We start from the raw sequence: 21,805 nt of genomic DNA, 5'->3' as shown, positions 1-21,805 counted from the left end.
AAGGTATGAAAATATATAAATCAAAATCACTAGGGCTACAAATTTATCTTACAAGTAAATTATCTTGTACCTCTCAACTCTTATTGTCATTTTCTAATAATAGAATAGAAGTCATGACATTAATTATCAATACGAGTATGTTATTTTTCTCAAAAAAATCATAGTATAAAGTTTATTTTGATAAATAAGATTCAAATTGCACTTTACCACTATAAAAAAAGGAGGAGATGAAGAAAGGAGGAAATTGTACTTTGCAATAAGCTTCTTTTCTTTTCTTTTTTTTTGTTGAAATTACACTGCACTGCACTGCATGTTGATGTACTATTTTCTTTTCAATCCCAAAATCAACGATAACAATTAGTATGAAGTACAAAAAACTAGCAAATCTTCAGGGTTTCCAAAAAGTTAAGGTTTTATATTCTCTTTTTAATCATTAGAAATTTAATATTAAATTAGGGTACAAAATAAAAAATTTATAATTTTTTTATTCTATTATATACTTATTTATATGACCCGAGTTTCGATGTAATGATAATTTTTTTTAAATAAAATATATTAATTTTTTCAACATATATTTTAATAAAACAAAATATAAATTGAAATTGAAAAAATTATTTATATATTTAATAAAATAAATTAAAAACTATATTTATTAATAAATTAATTAATAAAAAGTCATCAACAATAATTAAAAATTAAAACAGTCAGATATAAACCAAAATATTTAACCTAACAACACCAATTAAAAGTAGGATATAAACCAAAATATTTGACCTAGCTTCAAATTTTTAACATGGTTGTATTTAAAAACTTTGCTCGTAAAATTGATTTTTTTATTTAATTAAATGATAATAAAATAAAAAAAATTAATATTATACAAGGTTACACATATTAAAATATTATTCAAAAATAAATATTTTTTTATTTTTAAAATAAATTTAATTTATGTAAAACCTAAAAAGGAATTATATATGAATTAGAACATTCTCTCAAAAAATTAAATGCATATAAAATAATTAAAAATAATTTCTATTTAAAAAAATCTAAAAAACAAAATAAAAAAGGCATTAATTTAAATATAAATTTAAAAATTAGTTTGAAAAAATAAATATAAAAAAGATTAATTAAAAAACATTTAAAACAAATTTTAAAAGCCAATAATGCCTAATTAAGACAGCAAGAGCCCACGTGCTTGGGCTCTTGATTTTTTATTTTTTGATGATCATCTGTCTTAATGTTTTTGAGAAAAACTAAATTAGATGACGTGTCATTATAATACCTAATTTTCAACTATTATAATGATTGGAAAAACAAGCCATAAGTTTTTTTTATTTAAAAATCAAATTTCAACTAATTTTTTACCCAAAATACCTAGAAAATATTTTAGACAATTTGATAAACTCATTTTAGATCTGAAAAAAAAAACTTGCCCTCAAACCTAAAATTAAAAATCTTAATGAGATCAAATATGTTTTCTAGGAAATTTCAAGGTATAAAAAAAGTCATTGATGTGAATTTTCCTCGTTAGAAGAAACAATTTAAGCCTAATTTTAATTGTTTTGATGACCAAAATCTGTGTCAATAGAAATTTTATTGTTTTTATGACCAAAATCTGTGTCAATAGAAATTTTTTCTTTTTAGCACTGGATTATAATAAAATTCTCTCACATCTTTTTCAAAGGGCCAAAAAAATAAAGAAAATAAAGTTTGAAGTAAAAAATGATTTTTCCTTTAATTTCAAATAAAAAAGGACTTAACATCTACCATTTGAAAAATATATGAGCTATAATAAACATCTCGTCCAGACTTTTTAAAGCCACCCATTTCCTTCAAAAAAAATTTTACATTGGTCTACTGTCTTTCAATCTCACTATCCCTAATAAATTGACTTATAATTTAGTATGATAAGGCCCAAATTGAAAAAAAAAAATACAGTGAATAGTTTTTTTCATAATGTCGTGTGAGGAGATCCACCCAAATGCGATATGAGATTATGATAAAAAAACTAGATTTAAAACAAAACTTGGAAAAAATAAACCAAAGTTAAATCAATAAAAATGATAAAAAAAAATTGAGCCAACATATATTAACTTGATTAAATTGCACCCGAAATAACCCCATATAATTTTTTTTTTAAAATTCACAAAGCTCAATGGCCAATAATTTAATGTCAAAAGATAAAATTTAAAAAATAATTTTAAAAAACATAAGTCAATCTTGATTAACTCAATTAACTTGCGAAATGAGATATAAGATAAAGATAACTCCAAGAAAAGAAAAGAAAAATAGAACATATCACAAAACTTAAGGTCCAATAACTAAATGTCGAATGATACAACAAATATTTTAAAAAAAAAATAATTAAAAAAAACAAACAAAAAGTGGGCTAATCTTTGAAATCAGAGATCTAGTTTATGAGACTAAGATTATATCATAGAAGGTAAACATGAAAAAATAATGAAGCAAGATTCCCAATCATAAAAAAATAAAATAATGTTTTTGAGAAAAACTAAATTAGATGATGTGTCGTCTATAATACCTAATTTTCAACTATCATAATGATCGGAAAAACAAGCCATAAGTTTTTTTTATCTAAAAATCAAATTTCAACTAATTTTTTACCCAAAATACCTAGAAAATATTTTAGACAATTTGATAAACTCATTTTAGATCTGAAAAAAAAAAAACTTGCCCACAAACCTAAAATTAAAAATCTTAATGAGATCAAATATGTTTTCTAGGAAATTTCAAGGTATAAAAAAAGCCCTTGATGTGAATTTTCCTCATTAGAAGAAACAATTTAAGCCTAATTTTAATTGTTTTGATGACCAAAATCTGTGTCAATAGAAATTTTTTCTTTTTAGCACTGGATTATAATAAAATTCTCTCACATCTTTTTCAAAGGGCCAAAAAAATAAAGAAAATAAAGTTTGAAGTAAAAAATGATTTTTCCTTTAATTTCAAATAAAAAGGGACTTAACATCTACCATTTGAAAAATATATGAGCTATAATAAACATCTCATCCAAACTTTTTAAAGCCACCCATTTCCTTCAAAACAAATTTTACATTGGTCTACTGTCTTTCAATCTCACTATCCCTAATAAATTGACTTATAATTTAGTATGATAAGGCCCAAATTAAAAAAAAAAAACACAGTGAACAGTTTTTTTCATAATGTCATGTGAGGAGATTCACCCAAATGTGATATGAGATTATAATAAAAAAAATAGATTTAAAACAAAACTTGGAAAAAATAAACCAAAGTTAAATCAATAAAAATGATAAAAAAAAATTGAGCCAACATATATTAACTTGATTAAATTGCACCCGAGATAACCCCATATAATTTTTTTTAAAAAAAATTCACAAAGCTCAATGACCAATAATTTAATGTCAAAAGATAAAATTTAAAAAATAATTTTAAAAAACATAAGTCAATCTTAATTAACTCAATTAACTTGTGAAATGAGATATAAGATAAATATAACTCCAAGAAAAGAAAAGAAAAGTAGAACATCTCACAAAACTTAAGGTCCAATAACTAAATCTCGAATGATACAACAAATATTTTTTTAAAAAAATAATTAAAAAAATCAAACAAAAAGTGGGCTAATCTTAGAAATCAGAGATCTAGTTTATGAGATTAAGATTATATCATAGAAGGTGAACATGAAAAAATAATGAAGCAAGATTCCCAATCATAAAAAATTAAAACAAATAAAAATTAAAACAATGAGGATCAAATCTTGTACATAAAATAAGTGATAGAAAATAAATAAGGGTTAAATAGAAAAACAAAATAAAATAATGATAAAAAAATTAAGGACCAAAATTGGATACAAAATTAAATGAAATAAAATATTGAAGGATAAAATTAAAAAAATAGCAAAGATAAAAAAAAACAATAAAAAAAATGATGAACAAATTGGATATAAAAATTAAATGAAATAAATTGTTGAGGGTGAAAGTTATATAAAACAATAAACTTCAAAAATCATTAAAATCAAAACTAATAAAAATCAAAAGAACGAGTAGTGAATTTGAAAGAAATACAAACTAGACGATATAATTGAATTTTTTAAGGCTAGGCGTGAATACCAAGGTCTAAGAGAGAGAATATAATGGGAGAAAAAAATAAATTCATCATCGTTAAACCGTTATAAATCAGACCGCATGTGTCATCCCACTATGCCACCACCAGACATGTTGGATGACACAATAATTAACTAGATTTTTTTTTTTGCCATGGGATGCTTCTCCACTCGCTTCTAGAATGGCATGGATGACGGTCACGCATTGTATCTTTTATTTATTTAATAATATCTTAAAATATTAAATTACTAAACAACCCTTAAATGCATTTGAATACTACCAAAAAAAAACTTATGAAAAAGATAAAAACACCTTGCAAACCAATGATTTTGGAAATCAAGGTTAAACTTATCATTTCATTGTATATAAATATAAAAAGACTAAAAAACCCCTTTGATGCAAGTTTAGTATTTTGCAACTTTTAAGGGTATTTATGTCATTTTATGATACAAAGAAAATAAAATGATAAAAATACCCTTGGACTTAAACAAAGAAAATAAAATGATAAAAATACACTTGGACTTAAAGGCTTTTTTTTTTCACAAGGATAATAATCTAATTTTACTATAAAAAAAGTAAACTAACTAAGTTCTTCCTAATTAATTTACATATGATTATTGGATCATATAGAAAAAACAATTTTATCATATAAGTTCTGCAATTGTTTTGAATATAAAAATAAAAAATAAAAAGACAATTAACAATTCATTGTGTTAATAAACAGAGAATTTTCTAAAACCTATAATAAAATACTATTTATATGATTTGTTTTCTGTCACGAATCAAATATTTTTATTTTTATTAAAATTTTTATATATGTAGGTTTTTTCAATATATTTTTATAGTTCAAAAACTTTATGTGCAAATTAAAAAGTTTATACATACATATAATTAAATAAACTATGAACTATATCCAATAATAAATAAATAAATAAAAAATCATTAACGATACTTAAAATTAAAACTTGAAAAATCGAGAGATGTATATAAATTAAGATATTTAATTTTGCAATATAGAACATTTATTCAATCACGTTTTCTATTTTTTTATTAAAATATTTTTTATTTAATTATACAATAATAGAAATAAACAAAGATATTAAATTGGTTGAATGAATCATAGATAAATAAAAAATATAGCTCATCTATATAAAAGATAAACAAAAAATCATCTAGGATTGAAGCTGATTATTTATTTTCAAAAATATAGTTCATTTATACAAAAGATAAACAAAAAATCATAGATGAATAAAAAAATTCTTTAAAAATTAAATGCATAATAATAAAAATCATCATTGTTTTAAAAAAAGCTCTCTATACAAAATAAAATAAAGAAGCTGTATTAATATAAATATAATTAAGTTTTTCTTAAAAAAATCAATTAAAATAAAAATTGAATTGTAAAAAAAAGGTCAAACGCAGTTAGGTCTAGCAAGTTAGACTAGCCCTCTTGGCTCGTATCATTAGAGCCTCGTGATTAAGTTTTTTGTAAAAAAAATTGCACTTAGGATGAAAGACATATCACTCATCCCAATTATTTTTTTAAAATAAAACAGATGATGCATTATCTGTTTTCTCAAGATTTTGATCATTTTGGTTCCGAGAAAATCATGGTTTATGTTTTTTTGATCCAAAAAATTGTTTTTCAACCTGTTTTTAATCAAAACACTTGTAAAACATCTTAGAGACCATAATAAATCTATCAATAGCCTCAAAAAATCGAATTTAACTTGAAACCAAAAACCATCACATGTTAAGATATGTTTTTTTTCATGAACTTTTAAGATATAAAAACACCTAATATAAACTCCTCTCGTCAAATAAAACAATTTGACATAATTATTGTTTATTTCGGTGGCATAAATCGGTATCAATGATATATTTCTTTTTCTACTACCTGAATCAGGTTATCTCTCTCTCCTCTCTCAATCAAGAATAAAAAATAAAAAAAATAAATTTTTGTATTAAAATAAAATTAGAAAAATATCAAGGGATAAAAATTATATAATTTTCCTGATTTTAAGTCAGAGACCAAAGTGTTTTTTTAAAAAAAACTTATAAAATTTTGCATAATTTAACTAGAATAAAATATAATAAGATAAATAGTAAAAAGTAGACAGTTAAAATCCACACTATTTAGATTAGAGGTAATTGATTAATTTTAATATTTTTTTTTAATTTAATTTTAATGTTTTGATAGGACTGAAAGACGAATTTAATCTGACGAGAAAATCAAAAGGCACAAAAAATAAATTTACTAATGCAATGACGTCGTAGATTGACCCTTATTTAGGTGACTTTTAAATATATGTTTGTTTTTAGAAAATATTAAATTAATGTTTGTCTTTTTATAATTTTGATATACTAATATTAAAAATAAAAAATAAAAAATTATTTTAATATATTTTTTTAAAAATACCATTTACTATTTTACTAAAACAAAAATTATAACTATCTAAGTTACAGTGAAAGCTAAGTTTTATTTGAATTGTTCTTGACCTTAACTCAGTTTTAAAAAGATTAGTGGCTGCTTCGGTTCTAAACATTTTCAATTTTTTTGTGTTAAAATTAATATTTTATATTTTTAAATTATTTTAATGTGTTAATATAAATTTTTTTTAAAAAAAATAAAAAAAATTTTAAACAATAAATCAACTGTTAACACAATCTTACATAAAAATTATAGAGTATTTGAGAATATGAATCAATTCATGTTTTTTTAAAATTCAAATTTTTTTATTAATTTTTTTATATTTTAAATCTTTTTTATACGTTAATTTTAAAAAATAAAAAACATTATTTTAATATATTTTAAAATAAAAAAATATTTTAAAAAACAGATTTAATATTCTCTGCGTTCATTTGAGCACCGCCCATGAAGCGATACTTATTGACAAGGCTCTTGCTTCCATTCAACAGGGGGGGCTTCATTGCGGCGATAAATCAAACACCTGAACAACTATTATTTTAACTCAAAAGCCAGTATCCGCGGGCGCAAAATCTCGTGAGTAAGCAGTTCCTGCTTTGTTTCTTCTTTTTAAAATTACTGGTAGTTACTATGTTCTTCTTACTCGTTAAATTGTCTGTCTTTTTTAATTTCATGAGCCATGTCTTTTACTTGAATCTGGGTACCTGATAGATTATTTTGTCAGAATTTGTTGCTTTGACGTTAAGTGTTTTTTTAAACATAGATTTGAAAAAAAGAAAAAACCCAGAAAGTGTGTGAATCAATACATATAGGAATTATGTTTGCATGAGATTTGTTCTTGTGTAACTTTCTACTGTGGTTTCATGCTCAATTTTGAACGTGATATCATGCATTTACCTATGAATAATGTCTTTTTCTGAAAGTTGTAAGCTTTGAACGATTTTGACAGATTTTGCTCTCTTGGGCCTTTGTTCTGTTCAGTTTTTGGCTGCAATGCGAAGGTTTCCCTTTTGTAAGACTTGTGTGTTTTAGAGCTACATGATTTTGCTCTTGCTGTAGTGTAAATTACTGAATTATGACGAACAATCATTGAAAGCTCAAAAAACTTTATGGGGTTTCTTTTAAATTGGGGATGCATGTATTTATTTGTAAATCCTGGCCTTAGTGCCTTCTTTTCACACTAGACATGTTTCAGGTTTGCATATAGTTGATTAAAATTTAGCTCCTTCTAGCCAGGATGCTACGTGCAGTTCTGGTTTGTTGAAAGAATGTTCCCTATTGATTATACAAGTGTGTTTTTGAAATTTGGTTGTTGTTCAGCTGTCATTCGCATGCATATATGCTGTCTTGGCAGTTGGCATTGATTTTATGTGATTTGATTTGCACATTCTGATTCGGAAGACTTATGTTGATTTTCAGCTTGTGTCGAAATGCAAAGCATAAGAAATTCCATCTTGAGCCACATAAGGCTGAGGGGTTCTGCTGAACAATTTTTATTTGCTCAGAGGGGAAATGTGTTCAAGCAGCTTCACCGGAAGATGTGTACATCAGCAGGCACCAGCCCTGATAAAATCATGGATCGAGTCATTGGACTGGTTAAGAAGTTTGATAAAATTGATGCCACTAAGGTAACTAATTGACGGCTTCCTTGAAATTTTCTTTCTTTTTTATGTTTCTTGTCCATTTTATGATTGTTTGAAGTGGAAGTCTTACCTTTACTCTCCATTTGATTAAATTTACATACTGATATTAACCTGATGGTTAGGTGATACTTTATGTCAAAAAAAGAGATTTTCTTCTTAATTTCAACCAGCAATCACTCTGTCCGTCGCTAAGGACATAGGTCAAAAAAGTAATGTAGATTTCATTTGACCTCTGAACAGGTTACTGAGACAGCTGATTTCCAAAAAGATTTGTGCCTGGACAGTTTAGACAGGGTCGAGCTTGTCATGGCTTTTGAGGAAGAATTTTCCATTGAAATTCCTGAAGAGAAAGCGGATAGACTTACATGTTGCGCTGATGTTGCGAAGTATATAGTTTCAGGAGGTGAGCTGAAAAATGTAAATCCTGAGTAGTAATCAATTTTAGGGTTTCCTAAAGGTGAAACGGTGCTCCAAGACGATGTGTCTCTTCCTATGTTTGTTTTTGTGTATCAATAACCACATATAAAGGTTGCCAAACCTGTAAAAACTGGAGCCTTGTTTCTCTTAGTGATACTGTACTTTTCCATGGCATCAAGGGAAAATTTCTAATGGACAATTTTGTTTATATGATTATAATCACTCCAAGCTTTTTTACATTACAAGATATCATTATTTATCTACATGCTATTTACATGTAGTTGCCACTCATGTGTATTTTACAACTGGTAGAAAGAAAGGTATTGAACCATGATACTCAATGCTGTGACTGTAGCGCCATCTAAGTGAGGTCTTGTTCTTGTATCCCAATCTTCTTATAAACTGGCTACCTACCATGCAATCTACTTATCGCTGCTTCCTCTTTCGTTGCATGCTTGTAAAGGCTTAGATGTTACTTGAAGGAATTTTATCTCCCCGGCACTGTAATTACGGATGCCATTCCCGACTGATGATAATTCCAGTGCCTTCTGTTTCCTGGCATGAGCTGGTGTGCATACCGAGTTCTGTGGTAATCTCAGAGCCTGAACTGAACATATTCTTTCCAAGTGGGGAATTCCATGGAGGTGGGAAGGTAGATCAATTAGGAAATCTCCATATTCATCTGTGATAGCTTGAGCAGAACTTTTCTTGCTCCGCTTCGTACCGGTGTGGCATTCGACGTTCACCAAAGCACCTGTACGAATTTCAACATATATAATTTTTAACAACGCATGCTATTGCTTTCAAGTTTTGTGTACATCAAACACCAAACCTGTTCCCAGTCAGGTTAAAATCAAGAAAAGTTGAATTATTTAGGCGAAGCATTTCATTTGAGTGGAATTTATTAGGTGTCATTTGTCCAAGGACAAAAGAAGATTTTGGAGAAGAGAAACTACGTGCCTCTATAATTTATATTTTTAAAATTATTTAAAAAACATATTTATTTTATGTCTTTTATATCTATCCTTTCTATCCAATGAGACTATTAAACACAACCTTTATTGCTTAAGTGTCAAAATGAATTCTGAAATGCATTTTTCTAACACAAATTTATGGGGAGATGTTGCTGTTTTCGTGGGCTTCCCCATCTCTCTCTTAATACTATCTTCCTCATCAATATTGAATTAAAATGATCATCAAATCCCATCCCAATCACTTGGGTTTGGGTCATCGTATTCAAGGTTGGTGGATCTTAGCTTTGTTTCCAGGCATTCATTTAATTTGCTGGGCCAAGAAGAAGACACATATATAACCGTTTGCTTAGATTTGTACGTATAAAGGTCAAATTAAATTCCAAAGTGAATGCTTCAAAGACCAACAATCTCTTACACGAAACGTAAAGATTTGGAAGTGCGCGCCTAAAGAGGAACTACCTGCTCTTTGAGCATTCAATTTTTTCTATGGGCTAGAGATCGATGAAATAGGCTAGAAAATTAACATGTTAAATTAGTAGCATCACCCTTGCTTTTTAGGCTTACAGGAAGTGAAAATAAACGTCAAAAAAAGAAGCTGTGATTTGATAGCAATGTCTTTGTATTTTGCTTCATTTTGCAGCTGCCTTAACATGGCCAATGCGACTCTTCACCTATATAAACCATGACATAATCCCTAATTCTAGTACGTAGTTCTCTTTTCTTTGATAACAAGTTTGGCTGAAAACTATGTTATTTCTACCATGAAAGGCTGAAAGCTAGTGACCAAAATCTCAAACAATTATAGGTCATTGCTCAAATACTAAATGCAAGATTAACAAGGAACCCTAAAACAGTACCAAAACCTTGTGCAAATATAGCTAATATTTAAGGTTATAATATATAAGCCTAGATAATATACTACACACACTCAAGTGATTACAAGGAAAGAAAAGACCAAGAATTGTAGAGATAACAAGAGGTAAAGAGCTGGAGAAATCTCATCATATCTCTAGACAAAACTTGATGATCACATCAATATGTTCATGACCAGTTTGTTTTTGGAATGATTTTTGTTCAAATTTGTTGAAAGAAATGTTTATAATAAGTGGGCATGCATGCAATCCAGAAATTAAAGTAGGCCAGAAAGGAAATCGAGAAACATGGAAAAACCTGATATTGGCCATGCATGAAGTTGATTTTCACCATGCAAACAAGCCTCGCAGAGAACCGTGCCTGTGACTAGCACAGTCGATAGCTTTTCCTCTCCATAGCCAGCCCATTGCACCAACTCTTCTCTACTTGAAAATTCGTGTAATGGGTTCTCTGCTTTAGCTGTAGATGCTTGAAGGGTGATGGTGAAGATGATGAAGATGGTGGAAATTATGAAATTCATCATCGTCACAAGATTGTTGCAGCCGCTAAAGTAGCTCATCTTCTTTGTGTTTGTAGCAAAATTTTCCTACTTGTTTTATCAAGGTAAAGATGGCACGAAGAGACAACAAAGGGAGAGAGGGTGGTTTTATAAGGTGCTCTTGGGTTCATTTGCCCTTGGATTGCATTCTTACTACAATTTTGCCCTTCTTTGGTTGACTTGGACGGTCAACAAATTTCTCTACTCAATACCTAAGAATCAAATTATCATATACCACCTTGTATAAAAATAATTTTTCTCTATTTTAGAATTTAGATTTAAGTAACAATAAGATATAGATTTCATAATTTAATAAAGACAAATCCATCAAAATAGCGCATGAAGAGGAGAAGAATTTACATTTATTATTATCATAATTCAATATAAAAACATGCTTGATCATCATAATTTGTTTTATATTCATTGAAATCCAACCGTCATATATTAAAATTAAATTTTATATCTGTGAGCTCTACTATAGTTTTTTGTTCACATTTTCAATACAATAATTTCACTCTAAATAGATTCATCCTTTTATCATTTATTTTGTTTTGGTAAACTTTGTTGCTTAACTAATTAAAGAAGGTGAAAGTTAACTCTTGACACCCAAAGAAAATGAGAACGAAAAAGCTTGAGGTTGAAATGAAATGGAAGGGCATGTTGGTCTTGTCCTCCATGGTTTCACCAAGTGTACAATGGCAGAAGTTAGAAGGTGGAAGGGACGTTAATGGAGGTTGGTTGCCTACTCTTGTCATAACGTATTCTTTTTTACAAGTTAAAGTTTAATTAATAATTAATCCCAGAAAAAAAAAACCCGTTTACCAAATCTTTAAGCATGTATATAGAGCCATAGACACGTTTCACAAGTGTTGTGACCTTGGCAGAAAAACACAAGTAATTCTCTCCTTCCGTCTCCATTTTCAAGCCTGCCCCAACTATTCCTATCTACACTATCCATCTCCCTTTCCTCCTCGAAAATTATTGATGCAATGAAAAAGCATTACATCCCTTTAAAATCATGAAATGCACATATATTAAAAAAAATGCAAAACACTTGGAAATAAATTCAAATCACTCAGCAATCAAGCTATATTTTATTGAAGATACATAATCACCAGTTCATTAATTATTCCATTTCTTACAATTTCTAGTGCTCGGTGCACCTGCAGGTTTCTCTACATGGGCCGGATGGAGTTATATACAATCATTACAAATAAGATCATCCCTCTTAGATGTATAAATATTAAAACACTTGACTGTGTTATCCCATGCAAAGTTGCAATGCATACCAAAAAATTGATTGCAAGACTCGAACTGAAAATACTGTGAAGTTAGGAGTTTTATGACACCAAGATCATCACCCTTGGATTTGCAATGAACGATCGACACAGTACTGTTAATGTCGTTGATGATAGTAATTTCTTTATGACCTCCAGAAAAACACGATTGGTGGGAGCAATATCATCATCCTTCGATTTGCAATGAACGGTAGAGTTACTATCCATGTTGTTGAGGATACCGGAGCATCACTCAAGATTGTGAACAATATAAAAATGATAATAATATTACTAGCATGAATTGTGTAATACTGAAAGAAATCATGTTTTCCCAAGTAATTTCTTTTGTGTTCTGATTAATTGTTTTGGATTGCAAATGCTGAACTTATTTATAGGCCTGAATGATGTATGCCTTGGTGTCTGAGATGATAAGATAATGCTACCCATGATTTGAGCTGAAAAAAAGAAGAAAAGAAACAAACAGGAGCTGTCATTTTTGCATATTTAGCAACAGATTAACACACACAAGGATAATTAATGTTAGGATTCCTTTTCCCAGGTTGTGTTTTGGAAACGTTTTCGAGTATTTAAAGAAATATATCTATTGTTAAATCATCATTAAAACCAACTTCATAGCAAGAGATTTTATGTGATACTTAATATAGGAGAGATAGACATAGAGGAGGAGAGAAAAAATAAAAATAAAAATAAGATAATTTTTAATTGCAAATCGAAGGATGACGATCTTGGTGCCAAACACTAAAACCTTCAAGGGATTATAGGTTTGACTTTTGTGATCATATATTTGGTAAGACATATTGTTTTACTGCAACTTTGCATGGGGTAATATAGTCAAATTGTTTGACGTTTATACATTAAAGAGGGATTAATTCTTACGTCAAGCTACCACATTAATTTGCTAGAGAGAATGGATCTAGTACTTGAAAAAAATGGCGAGAACATATTCTTACTTTGGTTGCGTTCTATTGCAGGATTTTCTGCATTTGGATCCAAATTTTCTCTACTAAAAATACAATTTTCCTGCAAGTAAATAAGAAGGTGTGCACGCCTTTTAAGTTCTTCCTTAGAAGCTAATAGCTGTTCTCTTTTTATGCTCCTTTTGCATGCATAAAGAACCACAGGGAAGCAGCAAATTTTATGTGAAGAGGGAAATATTTCAGTTGACTGCAAACTTAACTAAACAGTTGTTGTTTGAGAGTATGTCTTCCCCTATTCTTGCAAGCCTAATTTAAAGACAATTGAGTTCTAGAATATAATATTGTTGTGGGGAATTAATTTGTTTAGTACCCTTTTTCCTTTTATTACAAATAGAGAATCCTTATATATATATATATAGTGAATGAGAGTGTGCATGATCAGGATATGGGCTTGAGCAAGAAGTCTTCAAGGTGCATGAATGAATCAAGTTGCGTGATGATATAATTAAGCCCCATTTTAGTGCCTGGTGTCTGGAGAAACCGATCGAGTCAGTAATGCTGGGTCAATTCTTGATCATTTTGAATGAAAGCAAGTTGCTTGCGTGATGATATTAAGCCCCTTTGGAGTGAGAATTTGAAACAAGTATTGTTGACGAATGGAGAAGTGTTTCACCCACCCTAATTTCGGGTAAAATTAATCACTGTCCATGTAGTAATTTTACTTTATTAAATCACAACAAAAAATATAGCTATTAACTTCAATCCAGATCTAGTGTAAAGCAGAATCACATATATTAACCTGAATTACTAAAAAAAAATTACAAATAAGATAATATTATTTAAAAAAAATAAAAGTTAATTAATTAAAAATAATATAAATTATATATTAAACCTTATCTAATAGATAATTTAAGTTATTAGATTGAGATATATATTAGTTATTTGATATAATATGAAAAATTTGATAACTAAATAATCATGAATTTAAATTTTATTATTCTAATTTATTTAATAAAAATTAAATATAAGGTATAAGTTTGTATAAGTTTTAATACCAAAAAATTATCATTTTAAAAAATATTAAAAATATATTAAAACCTCGTCTAATAATTTAAATTATTGAGATATTTTTTAACATCAATTAACAAAATCATTTCTAGATTGATTTTTTTATAATTTGATATAAGATAATAATAAGTAAACTAAATTGAGTTTAATAATGATGATAAAAACCTAGCATAATTAATAATGATAATAAAAATGATGTAACAATAGCTATATCAATCTAATAAAACTAAAACTAAGTTGAGTTGAGTTGTCGATTATCGAATTAATAAAACTGTATGTTGTGTCTTTCTTCTTAATTATGTTACATTTGCCCAATTAAATTGAATTTGCTTAACCCCATCATCAAACCACAAGACTGCCTGTACACGTGTGGACTGGGCAACGACTATATAAACAAGAAGTCAACTGTTTCAATATTATATCCTTCATCTCAGATTGATACACAGGCCAATCAAACATCCACCTGTAAGAAACTTATCAATAAATGTACGGTCCAAAACAAACAAACAATATATATATATATATATATATATATATATATATTAAAGAAAGTCAAGCCCAGGAGTCTTTAGGTTTCATGGCTGATTCAGACAATGAATCTGGAGGGCAAAACAACAACAATACAAACTACAGTGAGACATCATCAAGAGAGCAGGACAAGCTCTTGCCTATAGCCAATGTTAGCAGGATCATGAAGAAAGCTTTACCAGCTAATGCAAAGATCTCGAAGGATGGGAAGGAGACCGTGCAAGAGTGTGTGTCCGAGTTCATTAGCTTCATCACCGGAGAGGCATCAGATAAGTGTCAAAGAGAGAAGAGGAAGACAGTCAATGGTGATGATCTTTTGTGGGCCATGACAACATTGGGCTTTGAAGATTATGCTGAGCCATTGAAGATTTATCTGCAAAAGTTTAGGGAGACGGAAGGTGAGAGGACTGCTGCCATGGGAACAGTTAGGCAAGGTGATCAAAGGGATGGTAGTGTCGTAAATAGTGGAGATTCTGGGGGTGGGTTCGGTGGAAATGGGGGCAATGTGTATGGTGGGATGCAGTCAAGAATGATGATGATGGGACAGGGACACCATCCCCTTCATCAAGGCAACATGTATGGTTCTGCTTCTGGTAGGCCAAAGTAATAGTAACTAATATTTTGCTGGGGTTAAGTGTTGTTTTTAAGTACCTTTTCTTCCTATTTCTTTCTTAATTTCTTCTTGCTTTATAATTATATCTGCAGTACTAGTAATTATAATGGTTGATGATGCATGCCATGATGTTTGTAATTCTCTTTCTTTTTCTTTAATAATTATATATTAGTGGTAGGCTATTTAATTATTTTGTGAAATGAGGTTGGGTGGGGATGTGGCTCAATATATATGTTTAATATAAGGTATAGAGATGATAGAGCATACACTTCATGAGGTATGAAATTAATCCAATCACTACATTCATAAAATGTACTATATACTCATAATATAAATAAAAAACACATTTTTTTGTTGCTGTTGAGATGGAATAGAAATATAAAACGCAAATTATAGAGATAAAAATAACATTTCTTTATAATGTATTGAAATGATAAAAATTTATTTCAAAATTATCTAAGATAAGATGCATCTCTATATTTGTCTCTTCAATTTAATATATTTTTGTTCACTCAGTGTTCTATATTTGTTCAATTAAATATGTTTTAGTTCATTCTGTATTTTTTTATTTATTTAACATTAACTAAAAACAGCTATCATTTGTTTTTGTGTTTTTTGTGGTGTAAAAATATTTTTGAAAAAAATTAAATATTTTTTTCCATACAAATTATTATTTTTATATTTATTTTTATACTTATAAATCATATAAATTATTTTGATACGGTAATATAAAAAATAAACAAGACAGTAGACAAGCTCAGCCCATGCCCCTGCAGCATCTTGTTACTAGCACATCTAACATGGCATACGGCAGGAAAATTTAGCTGCTTCTCATCGTTCAAATTCCAGAAAGAAGGATTATTCAAACAATGATGAATGAAACAGGGATTTTATTAATTGATTGCAGCTCGTAGAGCAGCATCGTACACCTAATGGATCAAATACTGAGGTAATTAATACAATTAGATTATTTTCCCTTTTTCAAAGAATGAGGGACAATTACAACATTTATTGTTTGTCCTAAAAATAAATGAAACGAAATTACAGAAATTGAATCTTTTCCTTGGTATGATCCCGAGGGTTGTGAGAGGCGTTCAGGTCATGCTGTTTGAGACATTCTGACCTTACTGCCTTTCAGGTCTCGATCATTCACGTACAGATAACTTTTTTGGTCTGAAAATCTTGATGTAATGGGGACTGGAGAAAACCCGAAATACGCCTCATCTTCTTTTGCTTTGCATATGCCAACTAAGTGCTTCATAAGTTCATGCTTTTGGACGAATGGCTGTGCTACATATTCATCCCATGGCATCCACTGCAATCACAAGAATTAATGCGAGAGTTTCTAGCTAAAGCAGCTGATATTGAGGTTGTTCAAACATTTAACTGCATAATATCTATCAATTTGGAATGCATTCAGCTATAAACATTTGCATAGTTTGGCCAGAAGGCATGAAAGCGGAATTGAATTTGCAGTTAACTTCAGAGGTGACACGTACGTTTGTATTGGAAAATTTCTGTCAAAAATTACCTGGGCATCCTCTATTTCTGATTCCTGCTTCTCAATGTCAAAGGAGAGGGGTCGCAACATGCATACAAAGAATAAATCTGACTTATCAAAGAATGACTTGTGGCTTTGCCTGTAAGTTAGATGAAGAGAAAAGAAGTAAATTTCAGAAAGAGACCAGGTCCAATTCCAAACAACAAACTTTGGAAGCAAAGAGAAAAATGTTATTTATTGTCCGATCTAATGCTGCTTTTGGAGATATGTCCAGGCCAAAATACTCTTTTAAAAGGAGTTTGTTATGCCACATGAAAAACATTGTTTCCTTTCTCAAGTTAAATAGCCACCACAATTCATAATCAGGAAGAAGCTAACCGAGTTCAAAGATTTTAGCACGGACATGTAGTAGCAAAATACAAGGATGCATTGATGGTAACTAATATTCTAGTACACTGCATACCTGAATGCTAGGACTTCCACAAATTCTGTATCAATCTGTCAAGACAAAAAGAAACAAGGAACGTAGTCAGATTATATTAGGGGAAATGATGCTTCACCCATATTAGCAATAAATGTGCAACTCATTTCACTTGAGCATACAATTTGGACAACAATGACTTACTCCTGTCTCTTCTTTGACTTCTCTCATTGCAGCTGCATATATGTCTTCTCCCTGGAGAACAGAAAGTTCTTCAGTGGTCTTTCTATAGTGGCCAGCACACACAACAATGTCATATCTATGATGGAAAAATTAAAACCATTACCTCGTCCACAACTCCAGTAGGGAACTTCCACACACCTGTCCCCCGAAATATGCCACTTTTCTCTTGGACCACAAGCACCTGGGAATGGAATATGCAATTATGTTTCGAGAAAGCAACATTCAGAGAGACCCTCCCTCCAAACACAGTATCAACTATTCTATATTCTTTTCAAATGAGCAAGCAAATAATCATTTCACAACTATCCTGGCATCAGAACCTATATTTTAAGAGCTAAACAAAGCAAAGGGTCTGAAAAGATAAAAAGAGGATGCAAATGCAGGAAATGAAATCTATCATATTAACATGGTGGTGTTTCCCAGTCCCCCATGCATATTTCTGATGAAGGAACATGATTCCTTATAATACTAGTTTCCAACAGAGCAGCACCAGTAGCGATAGCCTATAGCTATTAGTTAAGGGCACCTGTATGTAGAGTTTTAGGCTTTAGCATGCAGCAAACAAGACTTCGATCACATCCAATGCAAACCCCTTAACTCTATTGCATCAGCTTTTATCCAGAAAAATAGATATGGAGAAATACCTCTCTCTTTTTGTTCATGACAAATGCACCGATACCCACTCGGTGAGAGGCATTTGCTGGAAGAGTATGAACACCTTCTGGGATCCAGAATGCAAGCATCAAGTATTTTGGCTCTGCATGGTGGAACCAGAACCCTTCCTGCATTGTAAATCACAAATTGGAGGTTAATTGGCAACACCGAACACTAGCAATACCTGTTGTTTAAACCAGGACGAGCACCTTTAGAGCATCATGGGCTCATTACTGCAATTTATACAAACAGACAGGTTACCTTGACAGCAGCTTCAACAAGATTGACCAGTTCAATAGGTACCTTGATCCATACACCCCTTTTACCCTGTACACCATATTTGAATGCATTAAACATCAAAACAAAAAAGCAGTGACAGAAAGACATCTGATATACACCAAAAAAAAGGCTTCAATTGTTTATGCAGTCAATTATTGAAGTTTCTAAGAGCTTATGATAGACCAAAATTTGAATTGAACTTAATCCAGTTTTACAAAAATAAACTTAATTTCACAACAAACACTTGATGACTCTTGTCAGATGAATAATAAATAGAAACTATGTCAAAAAAAAGAAGCAAACTTGGGGATTCATTTAGCGATCCCAAATCTCCCAAACACTTGCAGTAAAATTAGTAATAACAAGCCAGAACGGAGAAGACAAGCCCCAAAAAAGAACTCCATATTCAGAATCGATAACAACACATCGATGATAAAATATTTATCAACAAGAACCTAGCTTTCACAAAACGCTCCAGAATTGATTAAACTCAAGCATACCTGGCTTCTCCATAAAGCAAGTGAAGCTTTAAGCATTGAAGCAAACACCTTTGAATCCATAGACTCACTCAATTCCACAATGACACCTCCATGGTCATCATTGACTGAATCAAGCAACCTAACCTGTTGCACTTCATTCTCAACCAGCACTTGCTCAATTCCAGATTTTGAACTCATCAAAGCTGACACTGTCCTTGTACTAACAGGAGTTCTAGCTTTAACCCAGTTGCCCAAATGTAAAAAGGAACAAACTTTACACACTACAACAATCAAAAATCAAAACCAAGCAAAACCCAGTAATTAAAATTCAAGAAATGAAACATTTACACAACTTTGGACAATAAAACACAAGAAAGAGTACAACTCTTTACCTTTTGAAGGTAGCGGGGTGGTTCTTCCAAGAGGAAAAATAATTGTTGAAGAGAGGAATGAATGTGTAGAGAGGCTTCTGATCATAGTTAATTTATAGTGATAGTAACAAATAAAAAGATGGGCCCTTTTCCTATAATTTTGCATGATTAATGTCGTGGGTTAAGGGCCTCAAGACTTTGATTTTGAGTTTTTTGTTGGGTATATCTTCAGAAATCATTGAGTGTTTGAGGGTAGATTACGAATATTTCATATTTTGAGGGTGTGTTTGGGCGATGAAAATTATGTTTTCTTGAAATAAAATTATTTTTTATTTAAAATAAAATATTTTTTATATTTTAAAATTATTTTAATGTACTAACATAAAAAAATATTTTAATATATTTTTAAATAAAAAATACTTTACATCACTATTATTATTACAAACTCACCAGAAAATATGACTCCAGCTTTATGAATTTTATTTCAGAAGCTGCATTGCAGCCTCCAATATAGTTATTAACAATAAGCTCGGCTGAGCCAACAAGTAGAATTAATATTGAACTCGGGTTAGATTTTTAAAAAAATTAATATAATGTATCTAATTAACTTCATTATCAATTCAAAATTCAATATAACTTTAAAAAAAATCAAAACATTATTTTTTAATTTTTCTACAAAATAAATTGAAATAATTTTGTTTTAATTAACTCGATCTAGAACTAGATGTAACTTTCATAAACAATTATTTTTAATACTATGCATTACCTTTTTTCTTATTATTAACATATCCTTAGACGATCTTAAACGAAAACTAATGCACTTTCAATTGGTTTGTAGATAGTTTATCTATGTTGGTTTATGAAAAATTATTTTGCAACATCGTACGACTATAATTTTTAGAAATAAAAATAAGATAAATAAGACATTTTCCGACCATGAAAAGTAGGATTTTTATTAAAATTTAAATTTTGATTTAAACAATTTATTTTTTTATTCAATAAAAAAGATAGACTCAAAATAAGTATATAAAAAACATGGAGGGATGATATTGTATAGAAATTATAAGTGGACAAATGAAGATATTCTTTGGAATTCTTCCTAAAATAAAAAATAAATATTGTGTAGAAATAGACCCATTATCCAACCTGAACCAACCAAACCGGTAAGGCTGCCGCTGGGCTTACATATGAGAGCGAACTGTTTGAGTTATTGCTTACAACAGCAAAGAAAAGGACATTATGCTTTGAACCTACAACATTCGAAGGATATAGACATGAAGAACACATTACAATGATTCAAGAAAAACTTATGTATCAAGCAAGCCCTTTGCTAAAATGTATTAAGAACATTGACTCAAAAACAAAGCCATTAGGAGCTGGATTCATTCATAGATGAGCCATTTCTAACACAGAAAATGAACTAGAGAAAGGTTGTAGAGTAGTTTGATGATGCGGGTTGTTTTTTTATTTTTCATTTAAAAATATATTAAAATAATATTTTTATTATTATTTAAAAATTATTTTTGATATTAACATGTTAAAAAATACATAAAAATTAAATTTTTTAAAAAATTTAAAGTTTCATAGAACATAGCTCATATGAGATCATAATATCTATAATGAGATTGAATATACTTATAATTGAAATGGAAACCTGTCATTTTGTGGTTCAAAAATATCGAATCTTGTCTTTGTATCCTAAGATTTTATTTTTTATTTTGGATTGAGATAATTTTTTAATATATTATCGGTATTAAAAAATTATATAAATTATATTTTGGAGCCTCATTTAATAATGCAAACACTTTCTAGTTAAGATAATTCTTTAACATGATATTAAAGTTTTATTGATTAAGCAATCATTAGTTCAAATCTTACAACTCTTATTCTATTTTATAAAAATCAACCATAAAATGATATAAGTATATATAAACTTCAAGTCTAAAAGATTTTTTAAATCATATATTAAATTTTTACTTGAAGAGGTATGTTAAAAAATTATATAAATCATTTATTAAATTTTTACTTAATAGTTTAAATTTTTAGATTAAAATAATTATTTGACAATACAAATATTGATGATTAGATAATCATATGTTTAAATCTCATTATATTAATTCTAATTAATAAAATTAAGTACAAGATAATCTATAAGATAATATATTAAAAAATAATATAAATTATATTTTAAAATATTATTAATAATTTAAATCAAGATATTTGTTTAATAAAAAAAATCTCTTATTCTAGAAACTTAAGCTTGAATTTTTTATTTATTTTAAAATACTTACATTTATTCCTTTTAAATCCTTATATTTGAATTTTTGTGTGGGATAACACCTACATGGCATCGATCCTATAGTATCCATGTTTGATTTCTATACTTTAATAATTTTTTAATATAATTCATCTACTCTCTTTTTTTATTTAATGAGGATTTTTTTTTATTAATATATTAATAATTAG

General features: G+C 29.1%; 4 protein-coding genes across 6 annotated transcripts; 2 read left to right on the top strand and 2 right to left on the bottom strand.

Moving 5' to 3' along the window:
• The first annotated feature begins 6,958 nt into the window (after positions 1–6,958).
• LOC105109368 (acyl carrier protein 3, mitochondrial-like) lies at positions 6,959–8,798 on the top strand. Of its 3 annotated transcripts, none has more exons than XM_011004065.1 (3): positions 6,959–7,098; positions 7,942–8,150; positions 8,406–8,798. In XM_011004065.1, the coding sequence occupies exons 2-3, from the start codon at positions 7,953–7,955 to the stop codon at positions 8,595–8,597; spliced, it is 390 nt and encodes a 129-aa protein (XP_011002367.1). In that variant the 5' UTR covers positions 6,959–7,098; positions 7,942–7,952; the 3' UTR covers positions 8,598–8,798. The 3 variants fall into 3 exon arrangements, with proteins under 3 accessions (XP_011002367.1, XP_011002368.1, XP_011002370.1); XM_011004066.1 differs by having other exon boundaries at positions 6,959–7,102; XM_011004068.1 differs by having other exon boundaries at positions 6,959–7,143.
• LOC105109369 (uncharacterized) lies at positions 8,618–11,052 on the bottom strand. Its single transcript, XM_011004069.1, has 2 exons — positions 10,727–11,052; positions 8,618–9,336 (listed from the first exon to the last, which is right to left on the bottom strand). The coding sequence occupies exons 1-2, from the start codon at positions 10,986–10,988 to the stop codon at positions 9,005–9,007; spliced, it is 594 nt and encodes a 197-aa protein (XP_011002371.1). The 5' UTR covers positions 10,989–11,052; the 3' UTR covers positions 8,618–9,004.
• A 3,735-nt stretch (positions 11,053–14,787) lies between these two features.
• LOC105109367 (nuclear transcription factor Y subunit B-3-like) lies at positions 14,788–15,562 on the top strand. Its single transcript, XM_011004064.1, has one exon. It carries the CDS (start codon positions 14,828–14,830, stop codon positions 15,383–15,385), a length of 558 nt encoding a protein of 185 aa, XP_011002366.1. The 5' UTR covers positions 14,788–14,827; the 3' UTR covers positions 15,386–15,562.
• Positions 15,563–16,264: 702 nt separating this feature from the next.
• Positions 16,265–19,612, bottom strand: LOC105109366 (nudix hydrolase 2-like). Its single transcript, XM_011004063.1, has 9 exons — positions 19,361–19,612; positions 18,990–19,249; positions 18,472–18,537; positions 18,201–18,338; positions 17,660–17,737; positions 17,518–17,568; positions 17,356–17,390; positions 16,923–17,031; positions 16,265–16,706 (listed from the first exon to the last, which is right to left on the bottom strand). Exons 1-9 carry the CDS (start codon positions 19,503–19,505, stop codon positions 16,491–16,493), a joined length of 1,098 nt encoding a protein of 365 aa, XP_011002365.1. The 5' UTR covers positions 19,506–19,612; the 3' UTR covers positions 16,265–16,490.
• Positions 19,613–21,805: the final 2,193 nt, after the last annotated feature.

Source organism: Populus euphratica, unplaced genomic scaffold (assembly GCF_000495115.2).
Source record: "Populus euphratica unplaced genomic scaffold, PopEup_1.0 scaffold215.1, whole genome shotgun sequence".
Taxonomy (NCBI): Eukaryota; Viridiplantae; Streptophyta; class Magnoliopsida; order Malpighiales; family Salicaceae; genus Populus; species Populus euphratica.
Note: the sequence above shows the minus strand (reverse complement) of the source record. Positions and strands in the feature narration are given on the sequence as shown.